Source organism: Wolffia australiana, chromosome 14 (genome assembly GCF_029677425.1).
Source record: "Wolffia australiana isolate 7733 chromosome 14, ASM2967742v1".
Lineage (NCBI taxonomy): Eukaryota > Viridiplantae > Streptophyta > Magnoliopsida > Alismatales > Araceae > Wolffia > Wolffia australiana.
In genome coordinates this window covers 15,710,275-15,734,008 of record NC_135848.1, presented here as the reverse complement: position 1 = coordinate 15,734,008, position 23,734 = coordinate 15,710,275, and the positions used below count along the sequence as shown (strand labels likewise).

Here is a 23,734-nt window from a genome sequence, read left to right as displayed (position 1 = left end):
TTACCTTGAATGGGGACCAGAACTTGTCCAAGACAGGTATTAAGAACCACTCCGTTGACAATGAGCTGAAGAAAAGCCAATTGTTGATGATTGAATTATATCATTTAGACATGAGTATCAATCTGCCGCAAACATTAAAAGGTAACGCTCTAGAAGACAAGCTCAAGAAATTCTCCAGGGTCTTTGAGCCGTTGTCCAAATTACCACCTGCAAGGCCAACAGATCATGCTATACAACTTATACCCCAAAGCCCAGCCGATCAACCAGAGACCGTAAATATACTCATACTTACAAAGGACGAGATTGAAAAAACTGGTCAGCGAGCTCTTAAAGGCTGAATTCATCAGGCCATCTCATAGTCCCTTTCACAAGTCCAGTCTTATTGGTCAAGAAAAAAGATCAGGGTTGGCGATTTTGCGTAGACTATAGAGCACTTAACAAAATAAAGGTACCCAACCATTTCCCAATTCCAGTGGTGAAAGAATTACTTGATGAGCTGCAAGGTGCAACTATATTCTCAAAGTTAGATCTTAAGTCAGGGTATCATCAGATGAGGAGGAAGGAAGAAGATATCCATAAAACTGCATTTAAGACCCATGAGGGACATTATGAGTTGAAAGTCATGCTTTTTGGACTTATGAATGCCCTAGCAACATTCCAATCACATGTTTCACCCTTTTCTCAGAAATTTTTTGTTAGTGTTATTTGACGATATCTTGGTTTATAGCACTTCACAAGAGGATCATGAGAAGCACCTACAGAAAGTATTTCATGTACTGGGTGAAAACAATCTTCATGTTAATTCCAAAAAGTGTCAATTGGCGCGTGAACAACTAGAATTTTTGGGACACTGGATTTCTCAGCATGTGGTCATGTCTACAAAGGCAAGGTGGAAGTAATGTTGAGCTGGCCAACGCCTCAAACTATTAAACACTTGTGTGGGTTTTTGGGATTAACCGGTTACTATCGGAGATTCATCATGGACTATTCCTTAAAAGCAGCACCCCTAACAGCATTATTAAAGAAGAATGTGTTCGCTTGGAATGATGATGCATAGGCAGTATTTGAGCTACTAAAAAAAGCTATGAGCTCCACTCAGGTCCTTGCATTACCAAATTTTGAGTTACCTTTTGTCATTAAAACTGGTGCGTTAGGGATCGGAGTGGGGGCTGTTCTCTTGCAAAAAGGGTGACCCATCGCCTACTACAGTCAAGTTCTTCCCAAGAAGTCAGATTAAGTCAGCATATGAAAGAGAGTTGATGACCATCGTGTTGTCAGTTCAGAAATGGCGTCACAATTTGAGCCATATGCCTTTTATTATCCCAACTGACCAGTACAGTCTCAATTTTTTGTTATGCCAGAAGCAGATTCAAGAACCTTACAGTAAATGGGGCTACAAACTACTGAGTTTCAACTTTGAAATCGAATACAAACCTGGTAAGAGTAATATAGTAGCAGATGCTTTATCTCGAGCCCCAATACTCTCAGAAATCCAGTCTTTGCACATATCATGACTACAACTGTTAGACCAAACTATCAATCAAAAAGAGATCTCTCAAGACCCGAAGTTTCAGAAGGTGATTCAAGAATTAAACCCCAGCCCGCTATCAAATCCCAAATTCAAGCTTCATCATGGTACCCTATTGTATAAGGGCAGACTGGTGCTAGCAAAGAATTCCTCATTTCTACCCAAAGTATTACAAACATACCATGATTCAGTGTTAGGGGGACATATAGGCTGTCGAAGAACATATAAGAAAATTGCTCAGGATTTGTATTGGCCACACATGAAAGATCACATCAAAACATATGTTAGTCAATGTCACACATGTCAGGTTAACAAGATATCATCCCTATCACAGGTAGGGTTGTTACAACCTCTACCCATCCTGGAGCAAATCTGGGAAGATATGTCCCTGTACTTTATAAAAGGACTGCCTTCTTCACAGGGGTTCGATTGCATTATGGTTATTGTTGACAAAATGAGCAAATTTAGTCACTTCCTACCCTTGAAACATACATTCACAGCTGTTGGTGTGGCAGATCTATTTGTCAGAGAAATTGTGGCAGATCCATTGTGTGTGACAAAGACAAAATTTTTACTAGCACTCTTTGGAAGGAATTATTTCGCCTCCAAGGGACCACGCTATGTATGAGCTCGACTTACCATCTGCAAAAAGACGGTCAAACAGAAGTGGTAAAACAGATGCTTTGGATGCGCATCTAGGCTGCTTCGCATCCAAAAAACGTAAGTCATGGTCTAAATGGTTACACTGGGCTGAGTTTCCTACAATACTGCATTTCATTCGGCTATCCAGATGACCCCGTTCAAGGCTGTTTATGGGCGAGATCCCCCAAAATTGTTACATTATGTTTCCCCAGCATCACCGATCGAGTCAGTAGACACGCTGTTGAAAGAAAGGGATGATACCCTGAAATTACCGCGACACAATTTACAAGCAGCACAATCCAGCATGAAGCGTAAGGCTGATAGTCACAGGAGAAACTTAGAATTGAAAGTGGGCGATCAAGTTTATCTACGGATACGACCATACAAAATGAAATGTCTCGCTAAAAGAGTAAATGAGAAATTATTTCCAAAATACTTTGGTCCCTTCAGAGTTGTGCAAAGAATTGGACCCATCGCTTACAAGTTAGAGCTTCCAGAAGACTGCCCTTTTCATCCGATTTTCCACATTTCTAACCAACAGAAAGCCATGGGCCCAGGCAGGACACATCAAGTTTCTTCCTCTGACATTTACTGATACCGTGGAGTGGCCATTATATCGGGCAGAGGTCATATGTGCCAGAAAGAGAAATGGAAGAGTGGATGTTTTAATCAAGCTGGAAGGGCTTCCTGATGAAGATGCCTCGTGGGAACCGTTAGCAGTCATTCGCAAGCAATGTCCAGACATCCACCTTGTGGACAAGGTGGTAGTCGACGAGGGGGAAATGTATCGTTCCTATAAGAACATATGAAAGGAGAAGAAGGAAGGGGCTGAAAGTTAATGGGCCAGCTGGAACTGAGCTGGTCAACTGACTCACGGTTTCTTGAAATATAGCTTAGGAAGGAAATAGAGAAAAGGGGGTTATAAATAAAAGGAGGATGGGAAAAGGGACGGAGGCTTTGGGAATTTATGGAGCAAGCTATTCTTGAGGAGCGGGAGTTGCATTTGGAATGAGGCTCTTCAAGGGTCGTGGTTGCAGAGAAGAACGGAGACGACGTGGGGTGTTCTATACGACCAGGGCTAGGAGCAAGGATCCAATCTGTGAGTCCCACTTATCAAAATAATTTACCATTCGATACAGTAATGTATCACATTCTCAGACCTATATTCATACATAACAGATTCAGCACATCATTAATTTTATTTGTACACGACTCATCATCATATATAAAAACATTCACGTAATTCATACCATGGTTAAAATTCCATTATTTTAATACTAAAATTTTGAATCACCATAAGAGACGTAGGCTGACGTTGATGACTTACTGGTTTATAAATGTTGACTATTAACTATAACCAAAAGAGCGCTAAACTTAATATCAATTCAAGCACGAAGTGCTATTTCCTATCAATAATCAATCTTAGGATGGACTAGGGATGAATGATGGCATGATTCAATTGTTACGCCTGACAAAGTCAAATACCTCAAGGAACATAATGACCGATTAAGTAGGTCAAGGACATTACACTTTTTTTAGTCCATTAGCATGTCGCGAGTTAGTACTTAAGATGACATGATGGGATGACCTAATTAATTTCATAACCTTTGGTTATCTACTCAAGTTAATTCTTTCACAGGTTCATGTGATTTTTTAGTATTAGGTACTCAAAATAATCTGCAAATTTATGCACGCTCCCTACATGCACACCGCTACACCTGAATGCACCACATATGATCACTTGCCCAAGATACTTGATCCCAACACAGGCTAGAAATATGAACCTGACACCTCCAATCAATGAAACCCAATGGTTCCTGTAATCCAATCAATAATGAGACAAGCTGTACAAATGGGATAGCTGGAGTGTTTTCCTCATTTGGGTCAAATCTCCGATAGAAGGAAGTGAGAACGAGTTAAGAAAATTCATGTCTCTGTCCTTTCATGGATAGAACCGAAATTCTGAACATGTCTCTTGGTATACATATTGCTTTAAATTATACTTAAAATAAAGCATGTCTGATTAAGGTTTAGATAAATCTAGAGACCACCAAGTTGAGAAAGTAAAGGTTAAAGACCCGTCACGTTCCCACATTCGAATCCACGGAGAGGGAGAAGAAAACCCACATCTCTATCAGTACTTGGGCGGCGGCTTCTGTGTGGGAAGCAGCCCAAAGCGTTTTTTCAGCAAAACTCTTTGCCTAGAATACTTGTCATCTGGAGAGAAACGAGCTGCGTAGAAATACCCAGCCAGACTCAGTCGCAAAATTCGACGCAAAATTAGAAAATAAATATTTGGAATAAACAGGTGAACGCATTTGTAGTGCAGGATGAATGGGTAGTTCCTCCGCAGGACCTACAGTAAAAAAATCTAAATTCACCAATAACCAAATTTGTATTGAGATACTGAAAGGAACCTGGAAGTAGTTTGTATTGGGAAAGGTGGATACATGAAAGGGTGGATGCTCCTGAGGTTGGAGAGTAGAATTGCAATGATGTGAGGAGAAATCGAAAAGAAGGGTAGGGATCGACCAGGGAAGTGGAGACAATCGCGAGGGACGAAGATTGTTAAGGGAGAGACCGGACACAATGCATTGATAGGGGAAGAGACAAGGAACTTGAACTTCAATCGTCTTAACTGCCTTCCTACAGGGACGGCTGCCCTATTTGAAGGATATACATTATGACCAAACGACCAAAATGCCCTTTCTGCTCTAAAATGACCAAACTAACCCTATGTAGTATGGAATCATATCAGAGACTTATCTTTATACGCACCAACATGAATTTGAAATGGAGACTGGAGAGTAAAATAGGCGATTACTGGAAGCCCAGGATTGGTAAAATGCAATTTGTAAGCAGTAGAGGAACGACAAAATCCAATAGAATAAAGAAAAAAGCAGCAGTTCAACGAAAACCCAAAGTACGTCTAATTAGTTATTATATATTCAAAACAATGTTGTTGGCACCCCAAATATTTGGAAGTATAAAGTAGAATAAATGCAGGATTCAACAAAAATAGATGACTCTCTCAAGATCATAAAAAGGATAATTACCCAACCGATAACTCAATTTAGAAAGCATCATATTACGATAGTTTCGTTACCTGGATGAGCTGAGTGTGTCACGAGGCCAAGGGGGGATTCTTTCTGTAAAACCATGGAGAGACAGATTAGAAAAACATGTTAACTAAGAACCGATTCTCAAAGTTTTGTAACTAAGAATTACATCGAAACGAAAAAGATGTTGCACGTTAGTTGGAGAACAATATCGGAAATTCTCACGATTAAATTTCTTTATTAAGACAAAAGAAAACATGACTCAATAAACAATTGGCAGAGGGGTACATTCGGTACCGATGGGGAAAATTTTGGAAGTGAAAATTTAGGTAGAGAAAATATGACTCAATTTTTTGTAGCTAAGAATTAATTTTTATTGAATGAAAGAATTTAATATAGATAACAGAATGGAAGAAAAGACAAACTGCAACGATAGCAGAAGTCGCAAATTTAAGATAATGGGACGGGAAAATAAATAGCCCCGCCTTGATTTAATGGTTCATCGGAGTAAAACTCAAGGGCCTTTGAGAAACCTAGAAGCCAGCTATCCACCCCTCAAATTTTACAGCAGTAAAAAATACTGCTTGCCGAGTTGACGGACAAAGAGTTACGCCGAGGACCAGAAGATTGTCGAGAGATTGAAACCGAAACCGAAGAGACGATCCAGCTTTGGCAGAATCAAAAGAAGACCGCACGGTGGGGGATAAAAGCACCAAGTAAACGAAATATACCGCCCAAAGGAATCAAACGAAGTCCGAGGGACCAAACCTTCGTCGTGTAGACCTTGTCCCCGTTTTCGTTGATGTAAAATTGAAGATACATGGTGTAAACGACGGCAACCGCCTCGGAATCAGCCGCCTCTGTTGATCAGCACGAGGACAATAAATAAGCCAGAAAATTAAGAAAAAAGTAGCGAGGAAGTCCCCACGAACATCGGCAAGCACGATCGCTCGTATGGACTAAACATATGAGATCAATCAAAAGGAACAAGAGCGGAAAGATGATCGTTTACCACTGCGCACCGCAACTCCGATGCCCTTGCCAAAACCCTAGCCGATAAACCCTCGGCAGATTGCTCATCAAAACAGTACAAGTACGAAACGGAGGGGTAATGATTTACATTTATGCCCCGCATTCAAATAGCTAATCAGAGAATGCCAGCTGGCGACGTGACGAGGAAATAAAAAATGTTCCTACATAATAAGTAAATAAAAAAAATTAAATATCTTTTGGGCGAACTCGTGCTGTCGTGTATTAAGTTTGGAGTTCTGCCCGAAGCTGCCTTTGGCCAGTCTGCCGTCATTATGGAACTAAATCGATTTATAACATTAAAACGCAGCATTTACTACGCTTAAAATTCAAGGGATAGAATTCGAATAAATCCGGGTATTTAACCGGGAAAGTCACGAGATTCCTTCCCATTTATCACTGGGGCACCACTCGACTTAGGTTGAAAAACACGTAAGAGAATATAGTATTCAATGAGTAGCGAATGATTCTACGAGGGAGCCGTTGATTTGGTGATCGGACGGCCGCTGTCCCAGGTGGGCTCGTCCCATGCACGGTCAGATGTCGCCGTCGCGCGCGATCCGGCCGCTGTTCGCGCTGTCTCGGCGGCTACCGCAGCTCATCGTGATCTGGGCCGTCCGTCTAACACGCCACGCCGAGACGCGGGCCCAAGTCTGGGGAAAGAGCGCCGTCCTACATAGCTCTCGCTCTCTAAACTCTCTAGCCGCGAACTAGTATCGTCATCGGACGGTGGGGATGCGAGGATCGAGCGTGTCGAGGGCGTCCCTCCGCCGGACACGTGGCAAGATAGAGTCGGCCGGAAACGGCCATGCAGCGCGAGAGGCGCGCCGCCGTACCGGAGCCCTGTCCTAGGACGTAGGCAGTAAACTCATTTTCCTTGGGCAACAATTAGACGGGGTACGTAGCCTATGAACAACAGCTTTTCTTTTATAATCTAGCGCGGGCGGGGCGACGAGGCAAACGCGAGATGTTCTCCGCCGCGGCTCTGTTGTGCAGCGCGCTGCTGCTCGCGGCGGCGGCAGCGGCCATGGCGGACGTGGGCCTGCCGGCGGCGGAACAGGAGGCGGCGTACCGCGTTCTGGAGGCGGTCAACCCGGGGGTCGAGTGGCGGTCTCTGTTCCCGGAGGACCTCTGCCTGTCCGGCCCCCACGGCGTCGTCTGCGACCTCTTCCCCGGCGACGTCGACGTCGTCCACGTCGTCGAGCTCAACTTGGGCTACGTCTCCGACTACTCCCCCAACCCCAGCTGCGGTGATAGCCCCGCCCTGTCGCCGCACCTCTCCGCCGCCTCCTTCCCCTTCCTCCGGAAGCTCTTCTTCTACCGCTGCTTCACCCGCGCCAACGCCACCCCCTCCGCCGCGCTGACCGACGCCTTCTGGGCCCAGCTCCCGTCCGCCTCGCTCGAGGAGCTCGTCTTCGTCGAGAACCCCGCGCTCGGCGGGCGGCTCAGCCCGCGGCTCGGCGGCTTCGCCCGACTCGCCCGGCTCGTCGTCTCCGGCAGCGCCGTCGCCGGCGCCGTCCCCGCCGAGCTCGGCCAGTTGACGGAGCTGCGCGAGCTTACGCTGTCGAGGAGCCGCCTCGGCGGAGAAGTACCGGGGGCCCTCGGCCGGTGCGGAGGCCTTAAGGTCCTCGATCTCAGCGGTAACCGGCTCGAGGGCCCACTGCCGGAGGGGCTCGGGCGGCTCGACGGGCTGTTGAAGATGGACCTCAGCAAGAACCGCATCTCCGGCGCGGTCCCGGGCGAGCTCGCGGGGCTCCGGCGGCTGCAGCTGCTGGACCTGAGCGACAACGCGCTGACCGGCGGGGTGCCGGCGGAGGTGGCGGGCATGACGGAGCTCAGGGAGCTCCATCTGAGCGGGAACCCGCTGGGGGAGGAGATACCGGCGGGGATATGGCAGGGCTTGACGGGCCTGCTCGGGCTGCGCATCTCCGGCGCGGGGCTGGTGGGGAGGATTCCTCCGGCCATGGGCGTCTTCCTGGGGAACCTGAGCTTCCTCGCGCTGGACAACAACGGCTTGGAGGGCGCCCTGCCGGAGGAGCTCCGCCGCGTAGAGGCCACCGCGAGGGAGATCAACCTCGAGAACAACAGGCTCAGCGGCCGCGTCCCCTTCTCCGCGCACTTCGTGGCCACCATCGGCAGGAAGCTGAAGCTCGCGGGAAACCCAGCGCTCTGCCTCGACGGCGAGCTGGCGGAGACCGGGCGGCGCCGCCGCGGGCCGGTGGCGGTGCTGGCCGCCTCTCTGGCGGCCTGCCCCGCCGCGGAGCTTCCGCATCCCACGCTGCCACCCCTGCCAACCGGCGGCGCCCGAAGCGGGGGCCCACCTTCATTCTCCTTCTTCATCACCCTCATCATCATCACTAGTATTTTCCTCTTCGAGCTTCTGCTGCAGCCTGTAATCCCTCCATTTGCCGCTTTCATCTAAGGAAAAAAAGAGAGAAGAAAAAAAAAACAGCGACTGCGCAAGGTTTTTTGCACGACAAATAGAATTCCAACATTCACGGTCCCGCGTGCTGACAATCGTCACCCTGTTCTGTATGTACACAACCACATTCACGGTTTTAATTAATCAAGTCGATTCTCTCGCGCTCTCTTTCTCTCTTCACGCGGCAGACGATTTCTTGCTCCGGAACGAGGAAAGGATGGAGAAGCGTCGAAAGGCTGCCATGCAACGTAACGGACGGAAGTCAGCATGCGAAGTACGTGAACGAAAAAGAAAGAAAGAGAGAAAGAGAGAGAGATGGACCATTGGGCTCCTGCGGAGAGGTGGGGTGCAAGGAAGAGTCCCCGGCTGTCTTCTTTCCGAGCTTGAACAGGTTTCTGAGCCCTTTCAGGGTTTCTCTCGAGCCTCGTACGACGTCCTTGTGTCCGCCGGTCGCAGCGACCGGCAGTCTGCGCGCCTCGCCCGGCGTCGGGTTCTGCACCGCGCTGGTCTCCCCCAGCGACGCTGCCCGGCGGTGGTGGCCCCGCTGCCGCTGCTGTTGATCCGCCAGAGAGAATCGCACGCTCTTCGCCAGAGGCTCCTTCGCTGGAGCTCCAATCTTCCTCTGCCATTCGACGAGTTCAGCACTCTCTGTCGACTCTATACATCACACAAAAGACTAGTACCTCCTCTTCGACGGCCACGATGGCGGCGGAGGAAGGTTGACAGTCGTCGGTTAACGGCGGCGGCGCCGCCTCCGCTTGCGGGAATCTGTTCCCCATCTCCGCCAACGCCTTCTCCTCATTCCTCGCCTTCTCCTGTGTTAATGTCTTCGTCTTGGCCCCCAAGATACGAGAAAACCTGCTGCCTGCCTGGCTGGGGGCGGGCTTCTTCTCAGCTCCGGGAGCCCCCCAGGGCCGCCGCCGCCGATCCGCGGCGGCCGCCGGCGACGCCGTCTTCTTCGGTCTGCTCGCTGACCTCGCCGCCGGGGAAGCAGCGAGCCCGCCGCTGCCGCCGCGCTCGGGAGGAGCAGAAGAGCGCTGGGTTTGACTGCCGCCGCCGCTACGGGCCTCTGTCAATCTCCTCAGAGCCTGAGAAGCTCTCTTGGTCAGAGACGCGGCGCCGCCAGCTTCCTCCTTCCGCCTCGCCGCCTCCGGCAAGGACGTGCGCTGCGTCGACCGAGCTCCCCCTGGCGCCGCCGTCCGCTTCAGCGCCTCGGCTCTGCCCGGCGGCGTTCCCAGAGAAGAGCTGGATCCCCCAAGCTTCGACTTGATAGAAGCAGTAGGACGAGAACGGGTAGAACCCGAGGCTGCTGCTCTCGACCAAGTAAACGATGACGGCTTCTTCTGGTCTGGCGTCACGGGAGAACGCGCGGCGGAGGAGGACTTCGTCGCGATTCTCTGCTGCCTTTGCTTCTTCAACGCTTCCAATCGTTTCTGCTCTTCCTCCTCCTGACGATCCCAAGACCGAAGGTGAGTTTCCTCAACAAGGTAGACAGAGAAGGATAAGAAGATAGTTGAAGATTGTTCGAGGCGTTGGTGTACAGTACCTTCTCCTTCTTGGCTCTCTGAAGGTCAGCTTTGAACGCCCGAAGCTTGTTGGCGCGCGCTTGAGCTTCAGCCGACGGGCTGAGCTTTACCGGGCTGCTCTTCTTTCGCAGCAAGGAGCCCGCCGTCTTCATCTTCTTCTTATTCTCCTTCTCCTCCGCCTCCTTCTCAGTTCCTTCCTTGACCAGCTCTGCGCTTTTTTCCTCCAGGACGTTGCATCTGTTAGCGAACGATCTCATCAGGATTTTGCTGAATTCCCTAGACGGATCAAGACCGTCGGATTCCCCCTCCGTCCCTCTCGCCGCGTTCATCATCATCATCAAGCTTGCGTCGTCTTGATCATGGCTCGGCTGCTGCTTCTTGATCCCATCAAAGGTTGTGATTTCCTCGGGGAAAAACGCTCGGCCCCTATCGCGAACAAGGACGGGATCTTCTCCGCTGAACTCTCCTCCAATTCTGGGCAATAAGCTCGGAGGAAGATGCCAGTTCCCAGGGTCAAGCTCGGTTTCCTGCTCCGGTTTCTTAGAAATCGGAGTTCTTTCTTCAGGAACAGGATCTTCACGCTGGAATTCAGAGAACGATGATCGGCGGCAAGGACCCTGGTTCTCAGAGGTTTTTCTACACCCTTCAACTTCCCTGCTCTGTGCACAGGCAGTCGTCTGCTCTCCTCCCAAATCAAAGGACCCATGTCTCTGGCCTTCTCCGAGATCCCTTCTTCGATCAACCTTGAAACCTTGATCCGATTGGGTCGGGGGGAAGTTGGGACCGTAGCTGAAGTGGTTCTGATAGCACGGCACGCCGTAGGGTTGGAAAGGGAACGGCGCCGCGTTTGATGAAGGATGAACCGGGCAGTGGGGAAGAACATAATAGGGATGAGCATACAGTGGCACTTGAGAGTTCCAGCCAGGGTTCCGGCTCCTCCCCTCTGACGGTCAATGGTTAAGTGATTAGATGAATATCGCCCTCGTAAGTAATGGAAAAAGAATTTGCTAATAAGGAAAACATGCGAGTTGTTAGTACCTGGAGAGTTTTCATGATTGTCCCCAGCCGTCAAATTTGGATGGGATGTTGCCCACTGTTCTGTGAAGTCTCTGCGTTTTGCCGTGTCAGGAGAAAGATGGACGTCGATAGAGCTCATGCAAGAAGGAAGTTCAGATTTCATGGACATTGCGTCTGGTGGATGGATGTTAACATCAACATCGACATGTCGAGTTGTTTCATCCTTGCTCCTCCATAGTTCCTCAAATCTGAGGCAAGCTTTCCTGTAAGAAAAATAATAACACAGAAACAAAGGGGGTTTAAATTCAGAAACCAAATGCGGTGATACCTACAAACGACGATGAAATTATCTGAGATTGATAGATAATACCAGACTTACAACATGCGTTTAGCCCCAAAGCAATCTGCAAATGATATAAGATCGGCCATGTTCCCGGCATGGAAGCCGGCTGCCGCGGCTCGGGCGAAAGCCATGCCCTGTTCGTTCTGCAAAACCATCTTCCGAGACTCCAACACCCTCAAGAAGTGCTCCCTGGAGAAGAAATTCATGTTTTTGTCGGTAAAAAACTTCTTTCAAGCTGGGAATCTTGCAATGACACAGCAGAAGATCTTATTGTCGTAATTTAAATGTTCAAACCAAACATACTTTGAATCTTCATGGCGAGCTTTACATCCGCCTGGTTCAGGGAGAAGCCCCGGCTGAGATGAACAAATTAATAAACGTCACCAACCTCTCATGGAGATTACCGTCTCTCAAAATACAGAAGATTATTTCCTACCTGGTATAGCACAATGGCGCTTGCAGCATCAGAGCATAACGACTTCCTTGAACCTGTTGAGATAGACAAGAAGACGGAAAAAAAAACTGGCATCAAGCCAAAAGAGAGTTCATCCATTAAAATATACGCAAGATTCTTTCGAAAAGTTCAGTGCTTGGATTACTTTCAGAGAAGATAAGAAATGCCGCGACTGGGACATTAATAATTGCCCAAGGGAAGACGAGGCAAACAAAAAATTCCCATAAAAAAGATCGTAAGATAAAGGGTCAAAGAATAACTTCGTGTTGTACCAGCAGCATGATCACCGAACCCCGAATGCTCTTCTTCAACCTACCACAAATGCAAAAAAAATAAATACAGAGAAGTAAAACAGCGTACAGCAAATCGATGTTAACAAACTGTTTCCCTCCCTCTTACAGTGTTCAAGCAGAAATTCTCGTGGCTTTGAATACGAATAGCCTCATCGAATTGCAGTATCTCAGATTCTATCGTATCCACGCGTTCCAGAACCTCGGGCGTGCTCACAAAACGAACGAATCTGCATAGAGGAAGCTCCCGCCGTTGAAATTTCAAAGAAAATAGCACGGCTTCGTGTCTAGGTTTCAACAACGAAGTCGACGGAGCTCGCCGCCGACCCGTACCTCTCGAGCGTGGCTTTGGTGAACCAGGGAGCGTCGTCGTCGGGATGCGGCTCGAGCGTGATGGAGTAACCTCCTTTGGCCATCTGCTCCCTCGCCGTCTTCAAGTGCGCGAGAAATGGGTTCAGAAGCCCCGACGCGATCTTCTCCGCCGCGCCATTCGCTCTTATTACCAGCTCGCACCTGACCAACAGAGATCATCACCGCGCACGCTGGTTAATCCGTGCAACCGCAGATTGATTGATTCGTCCATCGATATTCAATCCCGCAGAGAAGGATGCTGAACCGTTGATCGAGGAAACGCTTGAGAAATGGCACGAAACAAGCGCACAGGAGAAATCGAACAAGACGCGTTGGAATACTGCAATGCCGAGAGAGATGAGAGCAAGAGAAAAGCTGCCCGGATAGATAGACCTAAAGCGCGAGAAAACCCCATCGCCCAGCGCGAATGAACTATCCTCTGCATTGCCCGGTCCGACCTCCGAGAAGCTAAGGAAAAAAACTTCACCTCGTTCTGGTGGGGGTGAGCAGGAACACCGCCGCGTCGAGCCGCGTCTCCGCCTTCATCCCCCCGGCGCCGCCGCCAACGCCGCCGCGGAGATTGCGCGTCGCAGAGCTTCTTCTTCTTCTTTCCCAACGGGCGAACGCAGAACAGGAAAGACAGTCCTCTCCCAACGGCACGGAGGATTGATTTATTGCTTGCCCGGGTTCACGAACTGGTGCTGACGTCAGGCACTCGGACAAGCTCTCACAAAGAAAAAAGATCGACACGCCGTGGAATTTTTGGGAGTACTGCGACGACTTGGCGCTCGCTCGAATTGATTGATGAACAGAGATGCATACATGATTATTCTGCCACAAGGAAGAAGACGACACAGTACTCCGGTAGGGAGGCGGCTTCCTCGGGCAGAGAGGGAGAAGGACAAAGCCCCCCACTCTCTTCTCCTAAAACTCAACGGCCGACCCGCCGCCCGCTGCTCCGCCGCGACCGGCGGCGCGCCGCCGCTCTCCGCAGCTGGTTAAGATTTAAGAATCCATCATGAAACCCGGAGCTCTGGAGCATCTTCTCTCTGGAAGCCGAAGCCAGCGGCCAAGTCCTCCATCATGGCGCAGACCCCTTCCAAGCCCGTCACTTTGAAGTTGTGGACGAGCTCGGTGAGGTCGACGAGGCAGCGGCTATGGACGGCGGCCAGCCCCCTCGCCCTCATCGCTTCCGTCACCTTCCCGGCGTCCTCCCACCGCCCCGCGGCCACGTACACGTTCCACAGCAGCGCGTAGAAGGCGCAGTTGAAGGGCTGAAGCTCGATCAACCTCCTCGCGATCTGCTCGCCCGGGCCGACGTCGTTGCGGAACCGGCACAGCCAGAACATGCTCGCCCACACCAGACACTGTCTCTCCTCCGGCATGGACCTCAGCAGACCCTCCGCCTCTCCGGCCAGCCCCGCGCCGGCGTAGAGGTTGGCCATGCACCAGTAGTGCGCAAACGACCGGGCCACCCCGTACCTGCTCCCCATCTCCTCGAAGTAGAGCTTCCCCTCCGCCAGCCGGCCCGCGCGCGAGCACGCGCAGAGCACGCCCACGAAGGTCACCTCGTCCGGCGGCGCCGCCATGTCTCCGAACAGCGCCAGCCCCTCTTCCGGGCAGCCGTGGATGCAGTACCCCAGGATCATGGCGTTCCAGGACACCACGTTCTTGCCCTGGATCCGGTCGAACACCGACCTCGCCGTCTCCAGCCGCAGGCACTTGCTGTACATGTCCACCAGCGCGGTCTCCAGGATCACGTTGCTCAGCCGCTGCACGAAGTTCTTGAGCCAGAAGCCGTGCACCGACCGGCCCTGGTTCAGCCTGCCCAGCCGGGCGCACGCCGTGGCCGCGCTCACCAAGGTCGTCGCCGTGCCCTTCACCCCCGACCGAACCATCTCCCTGAACAGCTCCAGCCCTCGCTCCGGCGTCCTGCCCTTCACGAACCCGCTGATCATCACGTTCCACGAGATGACCGTCCGGTCGGGCATTTCATCGAACAGCCGACTCGCGCTCGGCAGATCCCCGCACTTGACGTACCCGTCGATCATGGAGTTCCACGAGCAAGCGTCCCTCGTCGGCATTTCGTCGAACAGGGACCGGGCGAGCCCCGGCGCGCCGCAGCTCGCGTACATGTTGACCAGGGCGTTCTCCACGTGGACGACGCCGTCGACGCCGTTCTTCACGGCCTGGCCGTGGCACTTGCCGCCGTCGCCGAGGGAGCGGCTCCGGGCGCAGGCGTTGAGGAGCGGGGGGAAGGCGAAGCTGTTGTGGGCAAAGCCCTCCCGGGCCAGCTCGAAGAAGAAGGCCACGGCGCGCGCGGGGGCGCCGGACAGGGACTCGGCCTTGAGGAGAGTGTTGGCGCAGAAGGCGTCGGCGGCGGGCCGGAGGTGGCGGAAGACGAGGGCCGCGTGCTCGAGGCAGCCGAGGTCGGCGGCGGCCTTGAGGACGCGGCTGGCGGCGAAGGTGTCGCCGAAGAAGAGCCCGCAGACGACGAGCCGAGCCTGGGCCTGGGTGAGCTGCCGGAGGGTCCGGCAGAAGAGGAGGGGGCGCAGGCAAGGGTGGAAGAGAGAGATTCTCTCGTCGGAGGAGACCGGAGAATGGCGGAGGGGGAGAGGAGACGGAGGGGGGGGCCATGGGTGCCGTCCTCGCGCCATTCATCTGGGCCAGCTGCTCCCCCGAAGGGCCTCCTCGCCGAGGGGTGACTTGAGGGGATCGACCTCCGCTGTCGGCGCGCCGGAGGTGGCCGCCGCCGCTGGCATCGTCTTCTCCGCTCTCCGCCGCCGCCTCCTCTTCTTCCTCTTCGCCGGCTGCTCAGCCCTCGCGACTCTGAGACCGTGTTACAACAGTACAGCTAGGGATGCTCGCGCGACTCTGAGACGCGGGCATTCGCCCCAACTGGCCGAATTTCCGACCGCCCCGAACCCCGTGAGCGGTGAGCTGGGGCGGAAATCCGAACCGTCTTCCGATCAAAACCGCCCTGCCACAAAACTGAAGTCGCTGACTGCCTAAATTCAGCCTAAAGTATGTCTTATCGAGATTTGAATCAGTGATCTATACATACATATAATTGAAGCCTCTTAAGTAATCACTCCATGAGTCATTTACTTAAGTATAACCTATGAAAACTGTGCATTTTCTCCACTCCAGGCCCCAGGTGGCAGGCCAGCAAGTGCTTAGCAGCCTGTAGGGTTTGATGGTCCCCGTCCAGTCTGGGTTTTTAGCAAAGATTTAAACCTTACCTAAAGTTTGGCCTGCTTCCAGTCCCTTATTTTTTGGTCCCTGTTTGGTCTGATCTGGTTCAGGTCTGGTCAGGCTGACTAATCAATGTCAAAGTCAATGTAGAAAATTTATGTTGATGGTTATATTGAATGTCAACATAACAAGCTTTAGAATCATTGATGGAATGTCCCTTTGCCTTCCTTCTTTCTTTCCCGGTCTCTCAGTCTCCCACTCTAGATCTTTCGTCCTTCGCACCTCCATTTCTTCATGGAGAATTATCAGAGTAAATAGAGAAGGAAGAAAAGTTCAATTGAGGAAGAGGTTTTGATGGGTTCTTGTAGCTGATGTCAAAAAAGAACTCCTCTTTATTAAGTGGGCCAAATACACCTCGGCTATGCTGAACTAATACTTTTAGAATTTTACAAAAAATAATACATAAATATTTAATAATTTACTTCCGGTCCTGTTTGACCCTGGGACCTAAATGTAGAACCTACTGTCCCAGTTCGGCCCGGTCTAACCGCTCCTCGCTCCAAAATGATTGGCTGATAAAAAAATTGAACTGCATTGTGCAATGACCACACAACCGCCCAATGCACTTGGTCAGCCCATCCCTAATTACAGACTATATTTGATCACCACATGACCCTATACCTAAATTTTTGTTCGGTTTCCATTTAGTCGAAAATGGTGTTGGTTCTCTCAAATCTATAATTTTTTCATATATGGGTCACGGAAATAATCAAAGTTAATAATTGAAAGTTGTAATCAAAGTAAATGGCATATCCAAAACAATAAGGTTGAAAGGTAAACCTGGTCATGGAATCATTAGATTTGATGTTTATGCAAAAACTATGATGTAATAGAAAATTTGAATTATACAGAAAAATGGAAATTATAAGATCGTAAACAGATAAGAGAGAGCTCAGTGAGAATCACCGACACGATAAAAAATAAATCAGGCATACTATATATACAGAAGGGGAGAAAAAAAGAAAAAGATAGAACTATCAAAAGAAATAGAGATAATTAAGAATATGAACAGAATGATCACGATAGAGATACGAGTTACTACAAAAAGGCAGAGGCTAGAGAGATGTATCGAGAGAGAAAGAGAGAGAGAGAGAGAGAGAGAGAGAGAACGTGACTGAGTGATAAAGAGAAAAGGGGAGAAAGAGAGAAATTAAATAGAGTGAAAGGGAAGGCATAAACTAAAGAGTGAGGGGGGGGTTTAACTCGCTGGATTAAGAGGGAGATAATAAAAGAATATGAGACAGATTGGGAGAGAAATAGATTAATCTATAATTAAAAAGAGATAAATATAATAGAATTGAAAGAGATAGATCATGAGAGTATGAGAATGATCAAGAGAAGTAGGGAAAGATCAAAAGAGCAAGAGAGAGATATGGGGAAAAAGAGAGAGACAGAGATTAGAAACAAAATAGAGAGAAGGAGAGAAAGAGGGAGGGATATATGAAACATAAGTATACAAAGAAATAAAGGCAGATCACGAGAGCAAGAGATATACTTTTGATATTTAATAGTATAGTTCAATATCAATTTGATATACAGGCTGGGATCCAAATCAGACCGATTTTTTTGGTTTCTCAAAGAAGTACATACTGATAACATGTGTTTAGTTTGATCACACCAAAATTTTATCCTATCATGAGGTCCCTTGATGTTGGTGTTTACATTCAGTTCTCCCTTTTTGTTCAAAAGTCGTGATAATACAAAATTTGATAAATGATGCCAGGAAGTTTGAGGTAGCCAGCGACTTGAAACTTATCACCCTATGTAGTTTGGAATGCCATTAATTTGGTAAAATTTTGGAAATAATTTTTTATGATTTTTTTAAAAAATTCAATCACAACTATGGATCTAGACACACATTTATTGATTGTTTTGTGTTAAATAATATATGAATTAGATATGTGATTTTTGGATCCATTGACTAGGTGGTCGAATAATATGCTGCGCAATCCAATCACATTTATTCATACTGTTTGAATTGATTAAGTGAACTAATGTTCACTATAATTCACATGCAAAGTTAATAACAAAGAATGCGGATGTGTGCATTAAATATTGTATTATAACAATATTTTTCTGCATTTTTTGCTTATCTATGAACTTATATGTATAGGATATTTGAGAAGGAAGTCAAACTGTCATGATAGAATAATATTAAATATTGTCACTCATATGATGTTGATGATGACAATGATGGCCGATATTATAACATTTTTCTGGAGATATTGAGGAACACTGGGTGCTATCTAGAGATATGGTTTATTAAATTGATCTATATGAGCCCCTGAATATTTTTATATAAGAGTTTAAATTAGTTTGATTCGCATCACAATTATTCAATGGGTCATTGGAATTTGATCTGTATTTGTGGTTAAGTTTGAAAATAAAGCTTATAAAAACTATTCATACGTATTATCTTAGAAGCAAGATGCGAAATGTGAGATTCTGACTCGTTTAAGTTTTACTAGGTATCAGCTTTCATATATTTTTGTTAGGCTTGTAGCAATGATAAATTGGTACTTATTTATTTTTGACTAATTAGTTCAAATATATCTTTACTCTATGAAGAACCATCATTATCATAATTTAGTATGTTTATTTAAGCATATTTTGTACGTCTTACATCATAAAAAACATACTCATTTTTCTGTTGTAAGGAAACTATGATTTATATTGAAATAACGTTCATCATCATATTATATGAATTTTAATAAATCTTAGAATTTAAATCAAATAGAGAAGTGGCATAAATGTGTAGCCTTAGATGAGGCAATGGTATTTTTACTCTCCATTTTTTCCATTCAATCAATGGTATTTTTACTCTCCATTTTTTTCATTTAAATCAATGGTATTTTTACTCTCCATTTTTTTCATTTAAATCAATGGTATTTTTACTCTCCATTTTTTTCATTTAAATCAATGGTATTTTTACTCTCCACTTTTTCCATTCAAAACAATTTCATTGTACCCATGCCTTGCCCAAAATGAGGAACTCACTCTATGTGTGAAGGGCATGATGGATATCATGTGGCCATCAAGCCAATCACACCACAATGTTTTACTTAAGTTTTTTATTATTTATGTTTGACATTAATAGTGAATCCCATGAACACGTGTTATGACCAAGTGAATTATGATGAGATCATATTACAATGATCATTAGTCTTTAAACATGCATTCTACATATCCGTATTCAATGGATAGTCAAGATGGACATCCAATAATCCAAATATAATAGCAGTATATGATCCTACTTATATGATAAGTATGGTTTATCGTATTGCTATTAGTGCGGAGACGCTGAGGACAGATGGTTGTTTATGTTTGGAGAAAGAGTTCAATGAATTGATCTGTATGAATCCTTGAATAGTCTTATACCTAAACGTCAATCAGGCTGATTCAAGTCACAATTTTATAAGTGACTCGAGACACCAAAGATATCTCGTGGATGGAAAACTATGTTTTGACTATGTTTTGACTATGTTTTGACTATGTTTTGACTATGACTTACTAGTCTCTAACCATGGAATTCAAACGAGTCATAGGTTGGATATAGTAAGAAGCACACATTAATGATTGAGTGGTCAAGACGGGATCAACCACCATTAGTATAAGAGGAGATTGACTTAAGGAAGATGATGTAGCTAAATCCCTGACCAGGGCAGTGAGGATATTGGAGACGATGTTCTCCAGTGACCCCCGTTACACATTGGTACTAATTGAATGACGGATTATAGTTTGACGATCTACCATACCCTAAGTTGGTCACGAGTCTCAGGCTGATGAAAGATTATACATATAGAGTAATTGATGACGGCAAAGGTTCCATGAGAGAGTTTGAACACTACTATGTATCTTCTACAACACGAGGTGTAGCTTGGCACCCCGCGAGCTAAAAAATTAACCTATCAATTGGGTTAAATCGATTCCTAGTTAATTAATATATATGTTGATAATGAATTACTAACGATGACCAATAATTGTAATTAGGACACAAAGTTATTTACTAGCATGATATATGGGCCTAGAGGTTCACACAAAAAAAAATATAGAGTCATTGGTGAATATATTCTACTTAATGGTTTTTTTTAAAAAATCTTATGTAAAATATAAATAGTGGAGGGGCAACCATTTCAGGTACCTAGGCTAGGTAGAGCTGAGTAGCGCCCTTTTCTTCCTTATGAGCTTTCTCCACTCATTCAGAAGAGAGTCTTCATGATGAGAAGGTCTACACAGATTTCAAGAAGAGTTGGAGAAGAAGAAGTGGAGATCCAAGAATAACTTGCTCCAAGAAGTGGATACTTCTAGAGGATGATGATAAAATTACGAGATGACGTTGATGAATAGGAGGGTAGAGAAATCTTTAGATTGAATCGATAACTATAAAATTTCCAACTTCCAAGCTTGACATTTGATGATCTAGAACTTCGATTGAGCTGAAATTTTTAGGGTACCTTTGTCTTTATGTCCTCTATCCATCAGTGTGGTTGAATCTATAGATGAGCTCTCAACATTTTTAGAAAACATATTTCAGCTCACTGCCTCATAGAGAGGTAAATTGAATGAAAGGGATAATTTTAAGGTCTCTCAAGTGTGTTCTTGGTGGTCTGAGTGCTTGGGGAGAATCAATAGAGATGTGGGAATCAAAGGTTATAGAACATAGGGCTGGTATACATCAAGAAGATGCCTTGAGTCTTACAGAACATAGGGATCAAAGGTTAGCCTACTGCCTTATATTGGTCATTCATCAATATATTCAGGTAGATCATCATATCCATCGACATCCATCTTCATCCATCTTTACTCCTATCTATCTTCATCTAGTGTATACGTCACGTATTACCTTTACCATCACAATCTTGTCATGTGTCCCCTGTCCTTTTCTCTAAGAAAACCTAAAGCATTGTCTTCCCCTATTTTATTCATCACTCTATTGCTATTCCACTACCTTCGTCACCACATCTCACACCATCATCTTTATCCTTCCAACTCATTTTCACTCACTTTGATCACAATCCATTACTCGTTTGATACTCGTTCCATTCTTCTTAAATTACTACTACCCATATCTTTAATAACTACTGTCCTCCTACCACTATCTTTTACACTATACATATCCCTTCTCGCCATCTAAAATTCACCCTACGAAGGGAGTTATTTCCCTAAGATATGTTCCCTATGGAGACAACCCTTACTCTTTACTAACTAATCAGAGTATTTTATGACTAAAGGTTTTTAAAATTTTAATAATTAAACTCAATTTCACGATGACGTGATTTTTACCCTAAATCTGATTTTATCACTAGGCGGCCTATATCTAGCCGAGGATGTGAAGCCACAAATACCCCAAGATGATGTACGTGCTCAGTTCAAAAACCAATAAGAAGGTGACCGATGTTGTGTAGCCTAGAGACCCACCGAAATGCTTGATACTTGCTCATTGCCGTTGGTGAATGTGTTCTTGCCATTACAAACCTGACACAAGTGTGCACGACTAAAAGGGGGAACCCTAGCTTGAGAGCGTGTCAGCGGCAGATGAAGTTTGCCATGGATGTCTTCTTATATTTGGAGAATGTGGGGCAAGGTGAGGCGTGTGGCGGCCAGAAACTCCACTTGCATTAGATTAAGTGGAGCATCGTCGATGGGGTCTTCTTACTCTAACGATGGGTCATCAATCTTGAGTGGATCAGCCCTGGGTTCATCGATGTGATAGCTGGTAATGTGGATGTGGAGGTCCTTCTTGCAGCAATAATCCAGCGTGAATCATTTATTACGGTGGAAGAAAATACCTTGTCACCGACAATAAAGGAACTCGTCCTCTGTGAGGTTCAAGAGGTATGCCATGGGTGTCGGTCCCTCTTGGCACTAGGGGCGTGGGTTGCAACTAACGAGGTGATAACACCCTAAATTCAGTTTTTATTTCCTACTATTAGCACAATTTTATGCATTTAAAAAGCTTAAAATGGGGTTGTTATCATGTATTTACATAAATTTAATGTTTTCAAATGATTCCTGATTTTCCCCTAAATTTCTGTTAATTATTATGAATTTTAAGGGATTTATTTGAGCTTGAATTAATTATTTTTGAATGAAAATGGCAAGTTTAATATTTAATTTCGAGAATTATCAGTATAGGGATGAATCAGTGAATTTTCTAGAATTTTTTAGGATGTTATTGGATTTTTCTGAGATTTATTTGAGGAAGAAATACATTTTTTAAAGAAAAAAATGATATATTTATAATAAAAAAATGAGTACTGAGATTATTTTCGAACATTGAAGGGCTTTTCGTAAATTTTTGTTGCAATGATGCCCTCAAAAAAGCTCTCGGTTGTGGTTGCAGGCATAAAGATGTCATTTAAATTTTTCTAGGGTTTTATTGCAAATGATTTAATATTTGTTTTAATGTTTTAGGGAAAAAACCAGAGGAGAGAGAGTGCGCAAAGGGCATATACACAATTACCTATGGGCGGCGTCATACGGCAATTCCAGCTTTTAGGAAGGATCTTTTTACAAAAGTTCAGGGAAGTTATCGACCAACCGACATGGACTCATCGTGGCAGTCAGATGAGAATCCGACGGCGCTTGATGAGGACCAGCGCTGGGAGGTAAGTTCACCGCCCGCACAGCGTGTACAATGCGCGTACGGGCGGTGATGTGGTAAATTATGAATGGAGAGAGTGAAGAAGAAACGCAATTACCTATGGGCGGCGTCATACGGCAATTCCAGCTTTTAGGAAGGATCTTTTTACAAAAGTTCAGGGAAGTTATCGACCAACCGACATGGACTCATCGTGGCAGTCAGATGAGAATCCGACGGCGCTTGATGAGGACCAGCGCTGGGAGGTAAGTTCACCGCCCGCACAGCGTGTACAATGCGCGTACGGGCGGTGATGTGGTAAATTATGAATGGAGAGAGTGAAGAAGAAACGCATGTGTACGTGAGTATCAAAAAGCATTCAAATCGCGCGTTTGAAAATTTTCTTTGTTTTTTATTTTCGCCAGGGAGTACGTGGCGCAACGAGGACGCACAGGCTGGATAAGTTGAAAAGTCGCTGGCCAATCAGAGGATGACACCTCAGCGCGCAGGTTAAAATAAAAATTAAATTATAAATAAATGGATTTAAATCCAATGGCTAATATTGGTTTAAATTCATTTATTCATAACTTTTGATCCAGAAGTCCAATTGAGATGATTTTTTTTATGGATTTTCTCATATTGATCCCCTCTTTCTGTATGATTGGATCATAAAGCCTACATTGAAAGATAAAAATTAATTACTAATTAGGGATAAAAGGGCAATTTTTACCATTTTACCTAGGTATAAAAGCCGAATTTCAAGAGGAGGGGGTCATTCTTGATGGTTCTCTACCGCAACTGCAAGACAGAAAGAAGCCCCAGCCTGGATCAACCTGTTTGGTACCTTTCCCTTCATTGTATTTAAAGTTTTGTGCATTTTGGATGAAGTTAGTTTAATTTCTTGATTGTTCTTCTTGATTCTGGTCTGAACCTCTAAATTGCTTGGCTTGAGCGGCATGTACAAGCCCTGATTAGGATTGGGAGGAGTAATTGAGAGATTTAACTGAGTATTCAAGTGAATTTCAAAAGAAAAATATATAAAAAAACTTTAAACTCTAGGGTATTAAAATTTCTTTTTTCATTATTATCTAATAGTGTAGCTAGTTCTGAATTATCAAACCTACGAAAACCAACCAACCAAATCAAAATTTCCTTCTAAATCCCTCTAATTAAATTCCTTGATCTGTCATTTGGATCAATTAATTCAACTTAGAGCTCCCTTACTTCTACTCTTCTCA

The 23,734-nt window shown here is 46.2% G+C and overlaps 4 protein-coding genes across 5 annotated transcripts; 1 reads left to right on the top strand and 3 right to left on the bottom strand.

The window, feature by feature from the left end:
- Nucleotides 1-4,086: 4,086 nt before the first annotated feature.
- NOP10 (nucleolar RNA-binding Nop10p family protein) lies at nt 4,087-6,331 on the bottom strand. The gene is made up of 4 exons (XM_078585743.1): nt 6,242-6,331; nt 5,998-6,089; nt 5,277-5,319; nt 4,087-4,402 (listed from the first exon to the last, which is right to left on the bottom strand). The coding sequence occupies exons 2-4, from the start codon at nt 6,049-6,051 to the stop codon at nt 4,305-4,307; spliced, it is 195 nt and encodes a 64-aa protein (XP_078441869.1). The 5' UTR covers nt 6,052-6,089; nt 6,242-6,331; the 3' UTR covers nt 4,087-4,304.
- A 706-nt stretch (nt 6,332-7,037) lies between these two features.
- RIC7 (ROP-interactive CRIB motif-containing protein 7) lies at nt 7,038-8,794 on the top strand. Its single transcript, XM_078585742.1, has one exon. The coding sequence runs from the start codon at nt 7,226-7,228 to the stop codon at nt 8,678-8,680; it is 1,455 nt and encodes a 484-aa protein (XP_078441868.1). The 5' UTR covers nt 7,038-7,225; the 3' UTR covers nt 8,681-8,794.
- LOC144711720 (uncharacterized) lies at nt 8,700-13,351 on the bottom strand. Of its 2 annotated transcripts, none has more exons than XM_078585736.1 (12): nt 13,149-13,351; nt 12,644-12,823; nt 12,420-12,540; nt 12,281-12,332; nt 12,003-12,055; nt 11,870-11,922; nt 11,603-11,755; nt 11,245-11,486; nt 10,227-11,149; nt 9,364-10,128; nt 9,002-9,302; nt 8,700-8,916 (listed from the first exon to the last, which is right to left on the bottom strand). In XM_078585736.1, the coding sequence occupies exons 1-12, from the start codon at nt 13,205-13,207 to the stop codon at nt 8,858-8,860; spliced, it is 2,961 nt and encodes a 986-aa protein (XP_078441862.1). In that variant the 5' UTR covers nt 13,208-13,351; the 3' UTR covers nt 8,700-8,857. The 2 variants fall into 2 exon arrangements, with proteins under 2 accessions (XP_078441862.1, XP_078441864.1); XM_078585738.1 differs by having other exon boundaries at nt 12,293-12,332.
- A 98-nt stretch (nt 13,352-13,449) lies between these two features.
- LOC144711723 (Pentatricopeptide repeat (PPR) superfamily protein) lies at nt 13,450-15,668 on the bottom strand. Its single transcript, XM_078585741.1, has one exon. It carries the CDS (start codon nt 15,316-15,318, stop codon nt 13,678-13,680), a length of 1,641 nt encoding a protein of 546 aa, XP_078441867.1. The 5' UTR covers nt 15,319-15,668; the 3' UTR covers nt 13,450-13,677.
- Between the last annotated feature and the right edge of the window lie 8,066 nt (nt 15,669-23,734).